The 18,524-nt window shown below is 47.9% G+C and overlaps 1 protein-coding gene across 1 annotated transcript in view; it reads left to right on the plus strand.

Moving 5' to 3' along the window:
- LOC106591870 (bone morphogenetic protein receptor type-2) overlaps nt 1-18,524 on the plus strand; it is an 81,516-nt gene that overhangs the window by 30,219 nt on the left and 32,773 nt on the right. Inside the window, 1 exon segment of the mRNA XM_045698445.1 lies at nt 16,709-16,888. Within this exon segment, the coding sequence (XP_045554401.1) occupies nt 16,709-16,888 (180 nt within the window).

The following is an 18,524-nucleotide window of genomic DNA, read 5'->3' on the forward strand; positions in this document are numbered from 1 at the left end:
GTCCCCTGGTCCCTATACATACTGACCCTGTATATAGTCCCCTGGTCCCTATACATACTGACCCTGCATATAGTCCCCTGGTCCCTATACATACTGACCCTGTATATAGTCCCCTGGCCCCTATACATACTGACCCTGTATATAGTCCCCTGGTCCCTATACATCCTGACCCTGTATATAGTCCCCTGACCCCTATACATACTGACCCTGTATATAGTCCCCTGGCCCCTATACATAGTGACCCTGTATATAGTCCCCTGGCCCCTATACATACTGTATCTACTGACCCTGTATATAGTCCCCTGGCCCCTATACATACTGACCCTGTATATAGTCCCCTGGCCCCTATACATACTGTATCTACTGACCCTGTATATAGTCCCCTGGCCCCTATACATACTGACCCTGTATATAGTCCCCTGACCCCTATACATACTGTATCTACTGACCCTGTATATAGTCCCTTGGCCCCTATACATACTGACCCTGTATATAGTCCCCTGGCCCCTATACATACTGACCCTGTATATAGTCCCCTGGTCCCTATACATACTGACCCTGTATATAGTCCCCTGGCCCCTATACATACTGACCCTGTATATAGTCCCCTGGCCCCTATACATACTGACCCTGTATATAGTCCCCTGGTCCCTATACATACTGACCCTGTATATAGTCCCCTGGTCCCTATACATACTGACCCTGTATATAGTCCCCTGGTCCCTATACATACTGACCCTGTATATAGTCCCCTGGTCCCTATACATACTGACCCTGTATATAGTCCCCTGGTCCCTATACCTACTGACCCTGTATATAGTCCCCTGGTCCCTATACATACTGACCCTGTATATAGTCCCCTGGTCCCTGTACATACTGACCCTGTATGTAGTCCCCTGACCCCTATACATACTGACCCTGTATATAGTCCCCTGGTCCCTATACATACTGACCCTGTATATAGTCCCCTGGTCCCTATACATACTGACCCTGTATATAGTCCCCTGGTCCCTATACATACTGACCCTGTATATAGTCCCCTGGTCCCTATACATACTGACCCTGTATATAGTCCCCTGGTCCCTATACATACTGACCCTGTATATAGTCCCCTGGTCCCTATACATACTGACCCTGTATATAGTCCCCTGGTCCCTATACCTACTGACCCTGTATATAGTCCCCTGGTCCCTATACATACTGACCCTGTATATAGTCCCCTGGTCCCTGTACATACTGACCCTGTATGTAGTCCCCTGACCCCTATACATACTGACCCTGTATATAGTCCCCTGGTCCCTATACATACTGACCCTGTATATAGTCCCCTGGTCCCTATACATACTGTATCTACTGACCCTGTATATAGTCCCCTGGCCCCTATACATACTGTATCTACTGACCCTGTATATAGTCCCCTGACCCCTATACATACTGTATCTACCGACCCTGTATATAGTGCCCTGGCCCCTATACATACTGTATCTACTGACCCTGTATATAGTCCCCTGGCCTCTATACATACTGACCCTGTATATAGTCCCCTGGCCCCTATACATACTGTATCTACTGACCCTGTATATAGTCCCCTGGCCCCTATACATACTGTATCTACTGACCCTGTATATAGTCCCCTGGTCCCTATACATACTGACCCTGTATATAGTCCCCTGGCCCCTATACATACTGACCCTGTATATAGTCCCCTGGCCCCTATACATACTGACCCTGTATATAGTCCCCTGGCCCCTATACATACTGACCCTGTATATAGTCCCCTGGTCCCTATACATACTGTATCTACTGACCCTGTATATAGTCCCCTGACCCCTATACATACTGACCCTGTATATAGTCCCCTGACCCCTATACATACTGTATCTACTGACCCTGTATATAGTACCCTGGTCCCTATACATACTGTATCTACTGACCCTGTATATAGTCCCCTGACCCTGTATATAGTCCCCTGGCCCCTATACATACTGACCCTGTATATAGTCCCCTGGTACCTATACATACTGACCCTGTATATAGTCCCCTGGTCCCTGTACATACTGACCCTGTATATAGTCCCCTGGCACCTATACATACTGTATCTACTGACCCTGTATATAGTCCCCTGACCCCTATACATACTGTATCTAATGACCCTGTATATAGTCCCCTGGCCCCTATACATACTGACCCTGTATATAGTCCCCTGACCCCTATACATACTGACCCTGTATATAGTCCCCTGGCCCCTATACATACTGACCCTGTATATAGTCCCCTGGTCCCTATACATACTGTATCTACTGACCCTGTATATAGTCCCCTGGTCCCTATACATACTGACCCTGTATATAGTCCCCTGGTCCCTATACATACTGTATCTACTGACCCTGTATATAGTCCCCTGGTCCCTATACATACTGTATCTGCTGACCCTGTATATAGTCCCCTGGCCCCTATACATACTGTATCTACTGACCCTGTATATAGTCCCCTGACCCCTATACATACTGTATCTACCGACCCTGTATATAGTCCCCTGGCCCCTATACATACTGTATCTACTGACCCTGTATATAGTCCCCTGGCCTCTATACATACTGACCCTGTATATAGTCCCCTGGCCCCTATACATACTGTATCTACTGACCCTGTATATAGTCCCCTGGCCCCTATACATACTGTATCTACTGACCCTGTATATAGTCCCCTGGTCCCTATACATACTGACCCTGTATATAGTCCCCTGGCCCCTATACATACTGACCCTGTATATAGTCCCCTGGCCCCTATACATACTGACCCTGTATATAGTCCCCTGGCCCCTATACATACTGACCCTGTATATAGTCCCCTGGTCCCTATACATACTGTATCTACTGACCCAGTATATAGTCCCCTGGCCCCTATACATACTGACCCTGTATATAGTCCCCTGACCCCTATACATACTGACCCTGTATATAGTCCCCTGGTCCCTATACATACTGTATCTACTGACCCTGTATATAGTCCCCTGGCCCCTATACATACTGACCCTGTATATAGTCCCCTGGTCCCTATACATACTGTATCTACTGACCCTGTATATACTCCCCTGACCCCTATACATACTGACCCTGTATATAGTCCCCTGACCCCTATACATACTGTATCTACTGACCCTGTATATAGTACCCTGGTCCCTATACATACTGTATCTACTGACCCTGTATATAGTCCCCTGACCCTGTATATAGTCCCCTGGCCCCTATACATACTGACCCTGTATATAGTCCCCTGGTCCCTATACATACTGACCCTGTATATAGTCCCCTGGTCCCTGTACATACTGACCCTGTATATAGTCCCCTGGCACCTATACATACTGTATCTACTGACCCTGTATATAGTCCCCTGGCCCCTATACATATTGACCCTGTATATAGTCCCCTGGCCCCTATACATACTGACCCTGTATATAGTCCCCTGGCCCCTATACATACTGTATCTACTGACCCTGTATATAGTCCCCTGGCCCCTATACATACTGTATCTACTGACCCTGTATATAGTCCCCTGGCCCCTATACATACTGACCCTGTATATAGTCCCCTGGCCCCTATACATACTGTATCTACTGACCCTGTATATAGTCCCCTGGCCCCTATACATACTGACCCTGTATATAGTCCCCTGACCCCTATACATACTGACCCTGTATATAGTCCCCTGGTCCCTATACATACTGACCCTGTATATAGTCCCCTGGCCCCTATACATACTGACCCTGTATATAGTCCCCTGGTCCCTATACATACTGACCCTGTATATAGTCCCCTGGCCCCTATACATACTGACCCTGTATATAGTCCCCTGACCCCTATACATACTGACCCTGTATATAGTCCCCTGGCCCCTATACATACTGACCCTGTATATAGTCCCCTGGCCCCTATACATACTGTATCTACTGACCCTGTATATAGTCCCCTGGCCCCTATACATACTGACCCTGTATATAGTCCCCTGGCCCCTATACATACTGACCCTGTATATAGTCCCCTGTTCCCTATACATACTGACCCTGTATATAGTCCCCTGACCCCTATACATACTGACCCTGTATATAGTCCCCTGACCCCTATACATACTGACCCTGTATATAGTCTCCTGACCCCTATACATACTGACCCTGTATATAGTCCCCTGGTCCCTATACATACTGTATCTACTGACCCTGTATATAGTCCCCTGGTCCCTATACATACTGACCCTGTATATAGTCCCCTGGCCCCTATACATACTGACCCTGTATATAGTCCCCTGACCCCTATACATACTGACCCTGTATATAGTCCCCTGGCCCCTATACATACTGACCCTGTATATAGTCCCCTGGCCCCTATACATACTGTATCTACTGACCCTGTATATAGTCCCCTGGTCCCTATACATACTGACCCTGTATATAGTCCCCTGGCCCCTATACATACTGACCCTGTATATAGTCCCCTGGTCCCTATACATACTGTATCTACTGACCCTGTATATAGTCCCCTGACCCCTATACATACTGACCCTGTATATAGTCCCCTGGTCCCTATACATACTGTATCTACTGACCCTGTATATAGTCCCCTGGTCCCTATACATACTGACCCTGTATATAGTCCCCTGGTCCCTATACATACTGACCCTGTATATAGTCCCCTGGTCCCTATACATACTGTATCTACTGACCCTGTATATAGTCCCCTGGTGCCTATACATACTGTATCTACTGACCCTGTATATAGTCCCCTGGCCCCTATACATACTGACCCTGTATATAGTCCCCTGGTCCCTATACATACTGACCCTGTATATAGTCCCCTGGCCCCTATACATACTGACCCTGTATATAGTCCCCTGGCCCCTATACATACTGACCCTGTATATAGTCCCCTGGCCCCTATACATACTGACCCTGTATATAGTCCCCTGGCCCCTATACATATACTAACCCTGTATATAGTCCCCTGGCCCCTATACATACTGACCCTGTATATAGTCCCCTGGCCCCTATACATACTGACCCTGTATATAGTCCCCTGGCCCCTATACATACTGACCCTGTATATAGTCCCCTGGTCCCTATACATACTGTATCTACTGACCCTGTATATAGTCCCCTGGCCCCTATACATACTGACCCTGTATATAGTCCCCTTACCCCTATACATACTGACCCTGTATATAGTCCCCTGGCCCCTATACATACTGACCCTGTATATAGTCCCCTGGCCCCTATACATACTGACCCTGTATATAGTCCCCTGACCCCTATACATACTGACCCTGTATATAGTCCCCTGGCCCCTATACATACTGACCCTGTATATAGTCCCCTGACCCCTATACATACTGTATCTACTGACCCTGTATATAGTCCCCTGGTCCCTATACATACTGTATCTACCGATCCTGTATATAGTCCCCTGGTCCCTATACATACTGACCCTGTATATAGTCCCCTGGTCCCTATACATACTGACCCTGCATATAGTCCCCTGGTCCCTATACATACTGACCCTGTATATAGTCCCCTGGCCCCTATACATACTGACCCTGTATATAGTCCCCTGGTCCCTATACATCCTGACCCTGTATATAGTCCCCTGACCCCTATACATACTGACCCTGTATATAGTCCCCTGGCCCCTATACATAGTGACCCTGTATATAGTCCCCTGGCCCCTATACATACTGTATCTACTGACCCTGTATATAGTCCCCTGGCCCCTATACATACTGACCCTGTATATAGTCCCCTGGCCCCTATACATACTGTATCTACTGACCCTGTATATAGTCCCCTGGCCCCTATACATACTGACCCTGTATATAGTCCCCTGACCCCTATACATACTGTATCTACTGACCCTGTATATAGTCCCTTGGCCCCTATACATACTGACCCTGTATATAGTCCCCTGGCCCCTATACATACTGACCCTGTATATAGTCCCCTGGTCCCTATACATACTGACCCTGTATATAGTCCCCTGGCCCCTATACATACTGACCCTGTATATAGTCCCCTGGCCCCTATACATACTGACCCTGTATATAGTCCCCTGGTCCCTATACATACTGACCCTGTATATAGTCCCCTGGTCCCTATACATACTGACCCTGTATATAGTCCCCTGGTCCCTATACATACTGACCCTGTATATAGTCCCCTGGTCCCTATACATACTGACCCTGTATATAGTCCCCTGGTCCCTATACCTACTGACCCTGTATATAGTCCCCTGGTCCCTATACATACTGACCCTGTATATAGTCCCCTGGTCCCTGTACATACTGACCCTGTATGTAGTCCCCTGACCCCTATACATACTGACCCTGTATATAGTCCCCTGGTCCCTATACATACTGACCCTGTATATAGTCCCCTGGCCCCTATACGTACTGACCCTGTATATAGTCCCCTGGCCCCTATACATACTGACCCTGTATATAGTCCCCTGGCCCCTATACATACTGACCCTGTATATAGTCCCCTGGCCCCTATACATACTGACCCTGTATATAGTCCCCTGGCCCCTATACATACTGACCCTGTATATAGTCCCCTGGTCCCTATACATACTGTATCTACTGACCCTGTATATAGTCCCCTGGCCCCTATACATACTGACCCTGTATATAGTCCCCTAACCCCTATACATACTGACCCTGTATATAGTCCCCTGGCCCCTATACATACTGACCCTGTATATAGTCCCCTGACCCCTATACATACTGTATCTACTGACCCTGTATATAGTCCCCTGGTCCCTATACATACTGTATCTACTGACCCTGTATATAGTTCCCTGGTCCCTATACATACTGACCCTGTATATAGTCCCCTGGTCCCTATACATACTGACCCTGCATATAGTCCCCTGACCCCTATACATACTGACCCTGTATATAGTCCCCTGGCCCCTATACATACTGACCCTGTATATAGTCCCCTGGCCCCTATACATACTGTATCTACCTACCCTGTATATAGTCCCCTGGCCCCTATACATACTGACCCTGTATATAGTCCCCTGACCCCTATACATACTGTATCTACTGACCCTGTATATAGTCCCCTGGCCCCTATACATACTGACCCTGTATATAGTCCCCTGACCCCTATACATACTGACCCTGTATATAGTCCCCTGGTCCCTATACATACTGACCCTGTATATAGTCCCCTGACCCCTATACATACTGTATCTACTGACCCTGTATATAGTCCCCTGGTCCCTATACATACTGTATCTACTGACCCTGTATATAGTCCCCTGGTCCCTATACATACTGACCCTGTATATAGTCCCCTGGTCCCTATACATCCTGACCCTGTATATAGTCCCCTGGTCCCTATACATACTGACCCTGTATATAGTCCCCTGGCCCCTATACATACTGACCCTGTATATAGTCCCCTGGCCCCTATACATACTGTATCTACTGACCCTGTATATAGTCCCCTGGCCCCTATACATACTGACCCTGTATATAGTCCCCTGGCCCCTATACATACTGTATCTACTGACCCTGTATATAGTCCCCTGGCCCCTATACATACTGACCCTGTATATAGTCCCCTGACCCCTATACATACTGTATCTACTGACCCTGTATATAGTCCCTGGCCCCTATACATACTGACCCTGTATATAGTCCCCTGGCCCCTATACATACTGACCCTGTATATAGTCCCCTGGTCCCTATACATACTGACCCTGTATATAGTCCCCTGGTCCCTATACATACTGACCCTGTATATAGTCCCCTGGCCCCTATACATACTGACCCTGTATATAGTCCCCTGGCCCCTATACATACTGACCCTGTATATAGTCCCCTGGTCCCTATACATACTGACCCTGTATATAGTCCCCTGGTCCCTATACATACTGACCCTGTATATAGTCCCCTGGTCCCTATACATACTGACCCTGTATATAGTCCCCTGGTCCCTATACATACTGACCCTGTATATAGTCCCCTGGCCCCTATACATACTGACCCTGTATGTAGTCCCCTGACCCCTATACATACTGACCCTGTATATAGTCCCCTGGTCCCTATACATACTGACCCTGTATATAGTCCCCTGGCCCCTATACATACTGACCCTGTATATAGTCCCCTGACCCCTATACATACTGTATCTACTGACCCTGTATATAGTCCCCTGGTCCCTATACATACTGTATCTACTGACCCTGTATATAGTTCCCTGGTCCCTATACATACTGACCCTGTATATAGTCCCCTGGTCCCTATACATACTGACCCTGCATATAGTCCCCTGACCCCTATACATACTGACCCTGTATATAGTCCCCTGGCCCCTATACATACTGACCCTGTATATAGTCCCCTGGCCCCTATACATACTGTATCTACCTACCCTGTATATAGTCCCCTGGCCCCTATACATACTGACCCTGTATATAGTCCCCTGACCCCTATACATACTGTATCTACTGACCCTGTATATAGTCCCCTGGCCCCTATACATACTGACCCTGTATATAGTCCCCTGACCCCTATACATACTGACCCTGTATATAGTCCCCTGGTCCCTATACATACTGACCCTGTATATAGTCCCCTGACCCCTATACATACTGTATCTACTGACCCTGTATATAGTCCCCTGGTCCCTATACATACTGTATCTACTGACCCTGTATATAGTCCCCTGGTCCCTATACATACTGACCCTGTATATAGTCCCCTGGTCCCTATACATCCTGACCCTGTATATAGTCCCCTGGTCCCTATACATACTGACCCTGTATATAGTCCCCTGGCCCCTATACATACTGACCCTGTATATAGTCCCCTGGCCCCTATACATACTGTATCTACTGACCCTGTATATAGTCCCCTGGCCCCTATACATACTGACCCTGTATATAGTCCCCTGGCCCCTATACATACTGTATCTACTGACCCTGTATATAGTCCCCTGGCCCCTATACATACTGACCCTGTATATAGTCCCCTGACCCCTATACATACTGTATCTACTGACCCTGTATATAGTCCCTTGGCCCCTATACATACTGACCCTGTATATAGTCCCCTGGCCCCTATACATACTGACCCTGTATATAGTCCCCTGGTCCCTATACATACTGACCCTGTATATAGTCCCCTGGTCCCTATACATACTGACCCTGTATATAGTCCCCTGGCCCCTATACATACTGACCCTGTATATAGTCCCCTGGCCCCTATACATACTGACCCTGTATATAGTCCCCTGGTCCCTATACATACTGACCCTGTATATAGTCCCCTGGTCCCTATACATACTGACCCTGTATATAGTCCCCTGGTCCCTATACATACTGACCCTGTATATAGTCCCCTGGTCCCTATACATACTGACCCTGTATATAGTCCCCTGGCCCCTATACATACTGACCCTGTATGTAGTCCCCTGACCCCTATACATACTGACCCTGTATATAGTCCCCTGGTCCCTATACATACTGACCCTGTATATAGTCCCCTGGCCCCTATACATACTGACCCTGTATATAGTCCCCTGGCCCCTATACATACTGACCCTGTATATAGTCCCCTGGCCCCTATACATACTGACCCTGTATATAGTCCCCTGGCCCCTATACATACTGACCCTGTATATAGTCCCCTGGCCCCTATACATACTGACCCTGTATATAGTCCCCTGGTCCCTATACATACTGTATCTACTGACCCTGTATATAGTCCCCTGGCCCCTATACATACTGACCCTGTATATAGTCCCCTGACCCCTATACATACTGACCCTGTATATAGTCCCCTGGCCCCTATACATACTGACCCTGTATATAGTCCCCTGACCCCTATACATACTGTATCTACTGACCCTGTATATAGTCCCCTGGTCCCTATACATACTGTATCTACTGACCCTGTATATAGTCCCCTGGTCCCTATACATACTGACCCTGTATATAGTCCCCTGACCCCTATACATACTGACCCTGTATATAGTCCCCTGGCCCCTATACATACTGACCCTGTATATAGTCCCCTGGTCCCTATACATCCTGACCCTGTATATAGTCCCCTGACCCCTATACATACTGACCCTGTATATAGTCCCCTGACCCCTATACATACTGACCCTGTATATAGTCCCCTGGCCCCTATACATACTGACCCTGTATATAGTCCCCTGGCCCCTATACATACTGTATCTACTGACCCTGTATATAGTCCCCTGGCCCCTATACATACTGACCCTGTATATAGTCCCCTGACCCCTATACATACTGTATCTACTGACCCTGTATATAGTCCCCTGGCCCCTATACATACTGACCCTGTATATAGTCCCCTGGCCCCTATACATACTGACCCTGTATATAGTCCCCTGGTCCCTATACATACTGACCCTGTATATAGTCCCCTGGTCCCTATACATACTGACCCTGTATATAGTCCCCTGTCCCCTATACATACTGACCCTGTATATATTGTCCCCTGGCCCCTATACATACTGACCCTGTATATATTGTCCCCTGGCCCCTATACATACTGACCCTGTATATAGTCCCCTGGTCCCTATACATACTGACCCTGTATATAGTCCCCTGGCCCCTATACATACTGACCCTGTATATAGTCCCCTGGTCCCTATACATACTGACCCTGTATATAGTCCCCTGACCCCTATACATACTGACCCTGTATATAGTCCCCTGGTCCCTATACATACTGACCCTGTATATAGTCCCCTGGTCCCTATACATACTGACCCTGTATATAGTCCCCTGACCCCTATACATACTGACCCTGTATATAGTCCCCTGACCCCTATACATACTGTATCTACTGACCCTGTATATAGTCCCCTGGTCCCTATACATACTGACCCTGTATATAGTCCCCTGGTCCCTGTACATACTGACCCTGTATATAGTCCCCTGACCCCTATACATACTGACCCTGTATATAGTCCCCTGGTCCCTGTACATACTGACCCTGTATATAGTCCCCTGACCCCTATACATACTGTATCTACTGACCCTGTATATAGTCCCCTGGTCCCTATACATACTGACCCTGTATATAGTCCCCTGGTCCCTATACATACTGACCCTGTATATAGTCCCCTGGTCCCTATACATACTGACCCTGTATATAGTCCCCTGGCCCCTATACATACTGACCCTGTATGTAGTCCCCTGACCCCTATACATACTGACCCTGTATATAGTCCCCTGGTCCCTATACATACTGACCCTGTATATAGTCCCCTGGCCCCTATACATACTGACCCTGTATATAGTCCCCTGGCCCCTATACATACTGACCCTGTATATAGTCCCCTGGCCCCTATACATACTGACCCTGTATATAGTCCCCTGGTCCCTATACATACTGACCCTGTATATAGTCCCCTGGCCCCTATACATACTGACCCTGTATATAGTCCCCTGGTCCCTATACATACTGTATCTACTGACCCTGTATATAGTCCCCTGGCCCCTATACATACTGACCCTGTATATAGTCCCCTGACCCCTATACATACTGACCCTGTATATAGTCCCCTGGCCCCTATACATACTGACCCTGTATATAGTCCCCTGACCCCTATACATACTGTATCTACTGACCCTGTATATAGTCCCCTGGTCCCTATACATACTGTATCTACTGACCCTGTATATAGTCCCCTGGTCCCTATACATACTGACCCTGTATATAGTCCCCTGGTCCCTATACATACTGACCCTGCATATAGTCCCCTGACCCCTATACATACTGACCCTGCATATAGTCCCCTGACCCCTATACATACTGACCCTGTATATAGTCCCCTGGCCCCTATACATACTGACCCTGTATATAGTCCCCTGGTCCCTATACATCCTGACCCTGTATATAGTCCCCTGACCCCTATACATACTGACCCTGTATATAGTCCCCTGGCCCCTATACATACTGACCCTGTATATAGTCCCCTGGCCCCTATACATACTGTATCTACTGACCCTGTATATAGTCCCCTGGCCCCTATACATACTGACCCTGTATATAGTCCCCTGACCCCTATACATACTGTATCTACTGACCCTGTATATAGTCCCCTGGCCCCTATACATACTGACCCTGTATATAGTCCCCTGGCCCCTATACATACTGACCCTGTATATAGTCCCCTGGTCCCTATACATACTGACCCTGTATATAGTCCCCTGGTCCCTATACATACTGACCCTGTATATAGTCCCCTGGCCCCTATACATACTGACCCTGTATATATTGTCCCCTGGCCCCTATACATACTGACCCTGTATATATTGTCCCCTGGCCCCTATACATACTGACCCTGTATATAGTCCCCTGGTCCCTATACATACTGACCCTGTATATAGTCCCCTGGCCCCTATACATACTGACCCTGTATATAGTCCCCTGGTCCCTATACATACTGACCCTGTATATAGTCCCCTGACCCCTATACATACTGACCCTGTATATAGTCCCCTGGTCCCTATACATACTGACCCTGTATATAGTCCCCTGGTCCCTATACATACTGACCCTGTATATAGTCCCCTGACCCCTATACATACTGTCTCTACCCTGTATATAGTCCCCTGGCCCCTATACATACTGCACCCTGTATATAGTCCCCTGGTCCCTGTACATACTGACCCTGTATATAGTCCCCTGGCCCCTATACATACTCACCCTGTATATAGTCCCCTGGCCCCTGTACATACTGACCCTGTATATAGTCCCCTGACCCCTATACATACTGTTCTGACCCTGTATATAGTCCCCTGGCCCCTATACATACTGTATCTACCGACCCTGTATATAGTCCCCTGGTCCCTATACATACTGACCCTGTATATAGTCCCCTGGTCCCTATACATACTGACCCTGTATATAGTCCCCTGGTCCCTATACATACTGACCCTGTATATAGTCCCCTGGCCCCTATACATACTGACCCTGTATATAGTCCCCTGGCCCCTATACATCCTGACCCTGTATATAGTCCCCTGGCCCCTATACATACTGACCCTGTATATAGTCCCCTGGTCCCTATACATACTGACCCTGTATATAGTCCCCTGGCCCCTATACATACTGTATCTACTGACCCTGTATATAGTCCCCTGGCCCCTATACATACTGACCCTGTATATAGTCCCCTGGCCCCTATACATACTGTATCTACTGACCCTGTATATAGTCCCCTGGCCCCTATACATACTGACCCTGTATATAGTCCCCTGGCCCCTATACATACTGACCCTGTATATAGTCCCCTGGCCCCTATACATACTGACCCTGTATATAGTCCCCTGGCCCCTATACATACTGACCCTGTATATAGTCCCCTGGCCCCTATACATACTGACCCTGTATATAGTCCCCTGGCCCCTATACATACTGACCCTGTATATAGTCCCCTGGTCCCTATACATACTGACCCTGTATATAGTCCCCTGGCCCCTATACATACTGACCCTGTATATAGTCCCCTGGTCCCTATACATACTGACCCTGTATATAGTCCCCTGGCCCCTATACATACTGACCCTGTATATAGTCCCCTGGCCCCTATACATACTGACCCTGTATATAGTCCCCTGGTCCCTATACATACTGACCCTGTATATAGTCCCCTGGCCCCTATACATACTGACCCTGTATATAGTCCCCTGGCCCCTATACATACTGACCCTGTATATAGTCCCCTGGCCCCTATACATACTGACCCTGTATATAGTCCCCTGGTCCCTATACATACTGACCCTGTATATAGTCCCCTGGCCCCTATACATACTGACCCTGTATATAGTCCCCTGGTCCCTATACATACTGTCACCCTGTATATAGTCCCCTGGCCCCTATACATACTGACCCTGTATATAGTCCCCTGACCCCTATACATACTGACCCTGTATATAGTCCCCTGGCCCCTATACATACTGACCCTGTATATAGTCCCCTGGCCCCTATACATACTGTATCTACTGACCCTGTATATAGTCCCCTGGCCCCTATACATACTGCACCCTGTATATAGTCCCCTGGTCCCTATACATACTGACCCTGTATATAGTCCCCTGGTCCCTATACATACTGACCCTGTATATAGTCCCCTGACCCCTATACATACTGCTGACCCTGCATATAGTCCCCTGGCCCCTATACATACTGACCCTGTATATAGTCCCCTGGCCCCTATACATACTGACCCTGTATATAGTCCCCTGGTCCCTATACATACTGACCCTGTATATAGTCCCCTGGCCCCTATACATACTGACCCTGTATATAGTCCCCTGGCCCCTATACATACTGACCCTGTATATAGTCCCCTGGCCCCTATACATACTGTCTACTGACCCTGTATATAGTCCCCTGGTCCCTATACATCCTGACCCTGTATATAGTCCCCTGACCCCTATACATACTGCACTGACCCTGTATATAGTCCCCTGGCCCCTATACATACTGACCCTGTATATAGTCCCCTGGCCCCTATACATACTGTCACCCTGTATATAGTCCCCTGGCCCCTATACATACTGACCCTGTATATAGTCCCCTGGTCCCTATACATACTGACCCTGTATATAGTCCCCTGGCCCCTATACATACTGACCCTGTATATAGTCCCCTGGCCCCTATACATACTGACCCTGTATATAGTCCCCTGGTCCCTATACATACTGACCCTGTATATAGTCCCCTGGTCCCTATACATACTGACCCTGTATATAGTCCCCTGGCCCCTATACATACTGACCCTGTATATATTGTCCCCTGGCCCCTATACATACTGACCCTGTATATATTGTCCCCTGGCCCCTATACATACTGACCCTGTATATAGTCCCCTGGTCCCTATACATACTGACCCTGTATATAGTCCCCTGGCCCCTATACATACTGACCCTGTATATAGTCCCCTGGTCCCTATACATACTGACCCTGTATATAGTCCCCTGACCCCTATACATACTGACCCTGTATATAGTCCCCTGGTCCCTATACATACTGACCCTGTATATAGTCCCCTGGTCCCTATACATACTGACCCTGTATATAGTCCCCTGACCCCTATACATACTGTATCTACTGACCCTGTATATAGTCCCCTGGTCCCTATACATACTGACCCTGTATATAGTCCCCTGGTCCCTGTACATACTGACCCTGTATATAGTCCCCTGACCCCTATACATACTCACCCTGTATATAGTCCCCTGGTCCCTGTACATACTGACCCTGTATATAGTCCCCTGACCCCTATACATACTGTATCTACTGACCCTGTATATAGTCCCCTGGTCCCTATACATACTGACCCTGTATATCGCTGCTGCTACTCTGATTATCATACAGAACCAGTGTGTGTATATATATATATTCAGTACCAGTCAAAAGTCTGGAAACACCGACTCATTCAAGGGTTTTTCTTTATTTTTTCTATTTTCTACATTGTAGAATAATAGTGAAGACATCAAAACGAATAAATAACACATATGGAATCATGTAGTAACCAGAAAAGTGTTAAACAAATCAAAATATATTTTAGATTTTAGATTTTTCAAATAGCCACCCTTTGCCTTGATGACAGCTTTGCACACTCTTGGTATTCTCTCAACCAGCTTCATGAGGTAGTCACCTGGAATGCATTTCAATTAACTGTTGAATTGCCGCAAAGAAACCACTACTAAAGGACACCAATAAGAAGAAGTGACTTGCTTTGGCCAAGAAACATGAGCAATGGACATTAGACCGGTGGAAATCTGTCCTTTGGTCTGATGAGTCCAATTTCGTGATTTTTGGTTCCAACCGCCGTGTCTTTGTGAGATGCAGAGTAGGTGAACGGATGATCTCCGCACGTGTGGTTCCCACCGTGAAGCATGGAGGAGGAGGTTTGATTCCCACCGTGAAGCATGGAGGAGGAGGTTTGATGGTGTGGGGGTGCTTTCCTGGTGACACTGTCTGTGATTTATTTAGAATTCACAGCACACTTAACCAGCATGGCTCCCACAGCATTCTGTAGCGATACGCCATCCCATCTGGTTTGGGCTTAGTGGGACTATCATTTGTTTTTCAACAGGACAATGACCCAACACACCTCCAGGCTGTGTAAGGGCTATTTGACCAAGAAGGAGAGTGATGGAATGCTGCATCAGATGACCTGGCCTCCACAATCACCACGACCTCAACTCAATTGAGATGGTTTGGGATGAGTTGGACCGCAGATTGAAGGAAAAGCAGCCAACAAGTGCTCAGCATATGTGGGAACTCCTTCAAGACTGTTGGAAAAGCATTCCAGGTGAAGCTGGTTGAGAGAATGCCAAGAGTGTGCAAAGCTGTCATCAAGGCAAAGGGTGGCTATTTGAAGAATCTCAAATATAAAATATATTTTGATTTGTTTAACACTTTTTTTGGTTACTACGTGATTCCATATGTGTTATTTCATAGTTCTGATGTCTTCACTATTATTCTACAACGTAGAAAATAGTAAAAATAAAGAAAACCCTTGAATGAGTAGGAGAGTCCACATTTTTGACTGGTAGTGGATATCTATCTGCTGGATCAGCAAGGTCGGTTGAATCCCAGAAATACTGCCTCTCTTTCTCCCCAGCATTTCATCTTCCCTCCTTCCTGTCCCCTCCAGGTTGCTGGACTCACCTTGGCGACCAGCAGGAGTGTCGTGACGACCGTTGCGTGGTAACCAACTTGCCTCCTCAGATCCAGAATGGGACTTATCACTTCTGCTGCTGCAGTACTGACATGTGTAACGTCAACTTCACTGAGGACTTTCCCCTGCCCAGTCCCACTACGGCCCAGCCGCTATGTAAGTTAACCTCTGACCCTAACCTGCCCAGTCCCACTACGGCCCAGCCGCTATGTAAGTTAACCTCTGACCCTAACCTGCCCAGTCCCACTACAGCCCAGCCGCTATGTAAGTTAACCTCTGACCCTAACCTGCCCAGTCCCACTACGGCCCAGCCGCTATGTAAGTTAACCTCTGACCCTAACCGTTCCCCCCTGCCCAGTCCCACTACGGCCCAGCCGCTATGTAAGTTAACCTCTGACCCTAACCTGCCCAGTCCCACTACAGCCCAGCCGCTATGTAAGTTAACCTCTGACCCTAACCTGCCCAGTCCCACTACGGCCCAGCCGCTATGTAAGTTAACCTCTGACCCTAACCGTTCCCCCCCCTGCCCAGTCCCACTACGGCCCAGCCGCTATGTAAGTTAACCTCTGACCCTAACCGTTCCCCCCCTGCCCAGTCCCACTACAGCCCAGCCGCTATGTAAGTTAACCTCTGACCCTAACCGTTCCCCCCCTGCCCAGTCCCACTATGGCCCAGCCGCTATGTAAGTTAACCTCTGACCCTAACCGTCCCCCCCTGCCCAGTCCCACTACAGCCCAGCCGCTATGTAAGTTAACCTCTGACCCTAACCGTTCCCCCCTGCCCAGTCCCACTACAGCCCAGCCGCTATGTAAGTTAACCTCTGACCCTAACCGTCCCCCCCCTGCCCAGTCCCACTACAGCCCAGCCGCTATGTAAGTTAACCTCTGACCCTAACCGTTCCCCCCCCTGCCCAGTCCCACTACAGCCCAGCCGCTATGTAAGTTAACCTCTGACCCTAACCGTTCCCCCCCTGCCCAGTCCCACTACAGCCCAGTCCCACTACAGCCCAGTCCCACTACAGCCCAGCCGCTATGTAAGTTAACCTCTGACCCTAACCTGCCCAGTCCCACTACAGCCCAGTCCCACTACAGCCCAGTCCCACTACAGCCCAGCCGCTATGTGAGTCTCTATGACATATAACATATAAATCAATATATTCAGTCCTCTCCTCCTAATATTATTTTATATTATATTATTTTGTATTATATTATATTCAGTCCCCTCCTCCTAACCCAGACAGAATGGGTTATTTCTGTGTGGATCTAGGCAGAGTTACAAAGATAAAAGCCATATCTCAGACTGGCCAATGAAAAGAAAAGATTAAGATGGGGAAAAGAACACAGACACTGGACAGAGGAACTCTGCCTGGAAGGCCAGCATCCCGCTGTAGACCACCAGAATACTACTAGGTTACAGACTAACAGGTTGTTTACGTCCCGCTGTAGACCACCAGAATACTACTAGGTTACAGACTAACAGGTTGTTTATGTCCCGCTGTAGACCACCAGAATACTACTAGGTTACAGACTAACAGGTTGTTTACGTCCCGCTGTAGACCACCAGAATACTACTAGGTTACAGACTAACAGGTTGTTTATGTCCCGCTGTAGACCACCAGAATACTACTAGGTTACAGACTAACAGGTTGTTTATGTCCCGCTGTAGACCACCAGAATACTACTAGGTTACAGACTAACAGGTTGTTTACGTCCCGCTGTAGACCACCAGAATACTACTAGGTTACAGACTAACAGGTTGTTTACGTCCCGCTGTAGACCACCAGAATACTACT

This window comes from Salmo salar, chromosome ssa16, assembly GCF_905237065.1.
Source record: "Salmo salar chromosome ssa16, Ssal_v3.1, whole genome shotgun sequence".
NCBI classification, from domain to species: domain Eukaryota; kingdom Metazoa; phylum Chordata; class Actinopteri; order Salmoniformes; family Salmonidae; genus Salmo; species Salmo salar.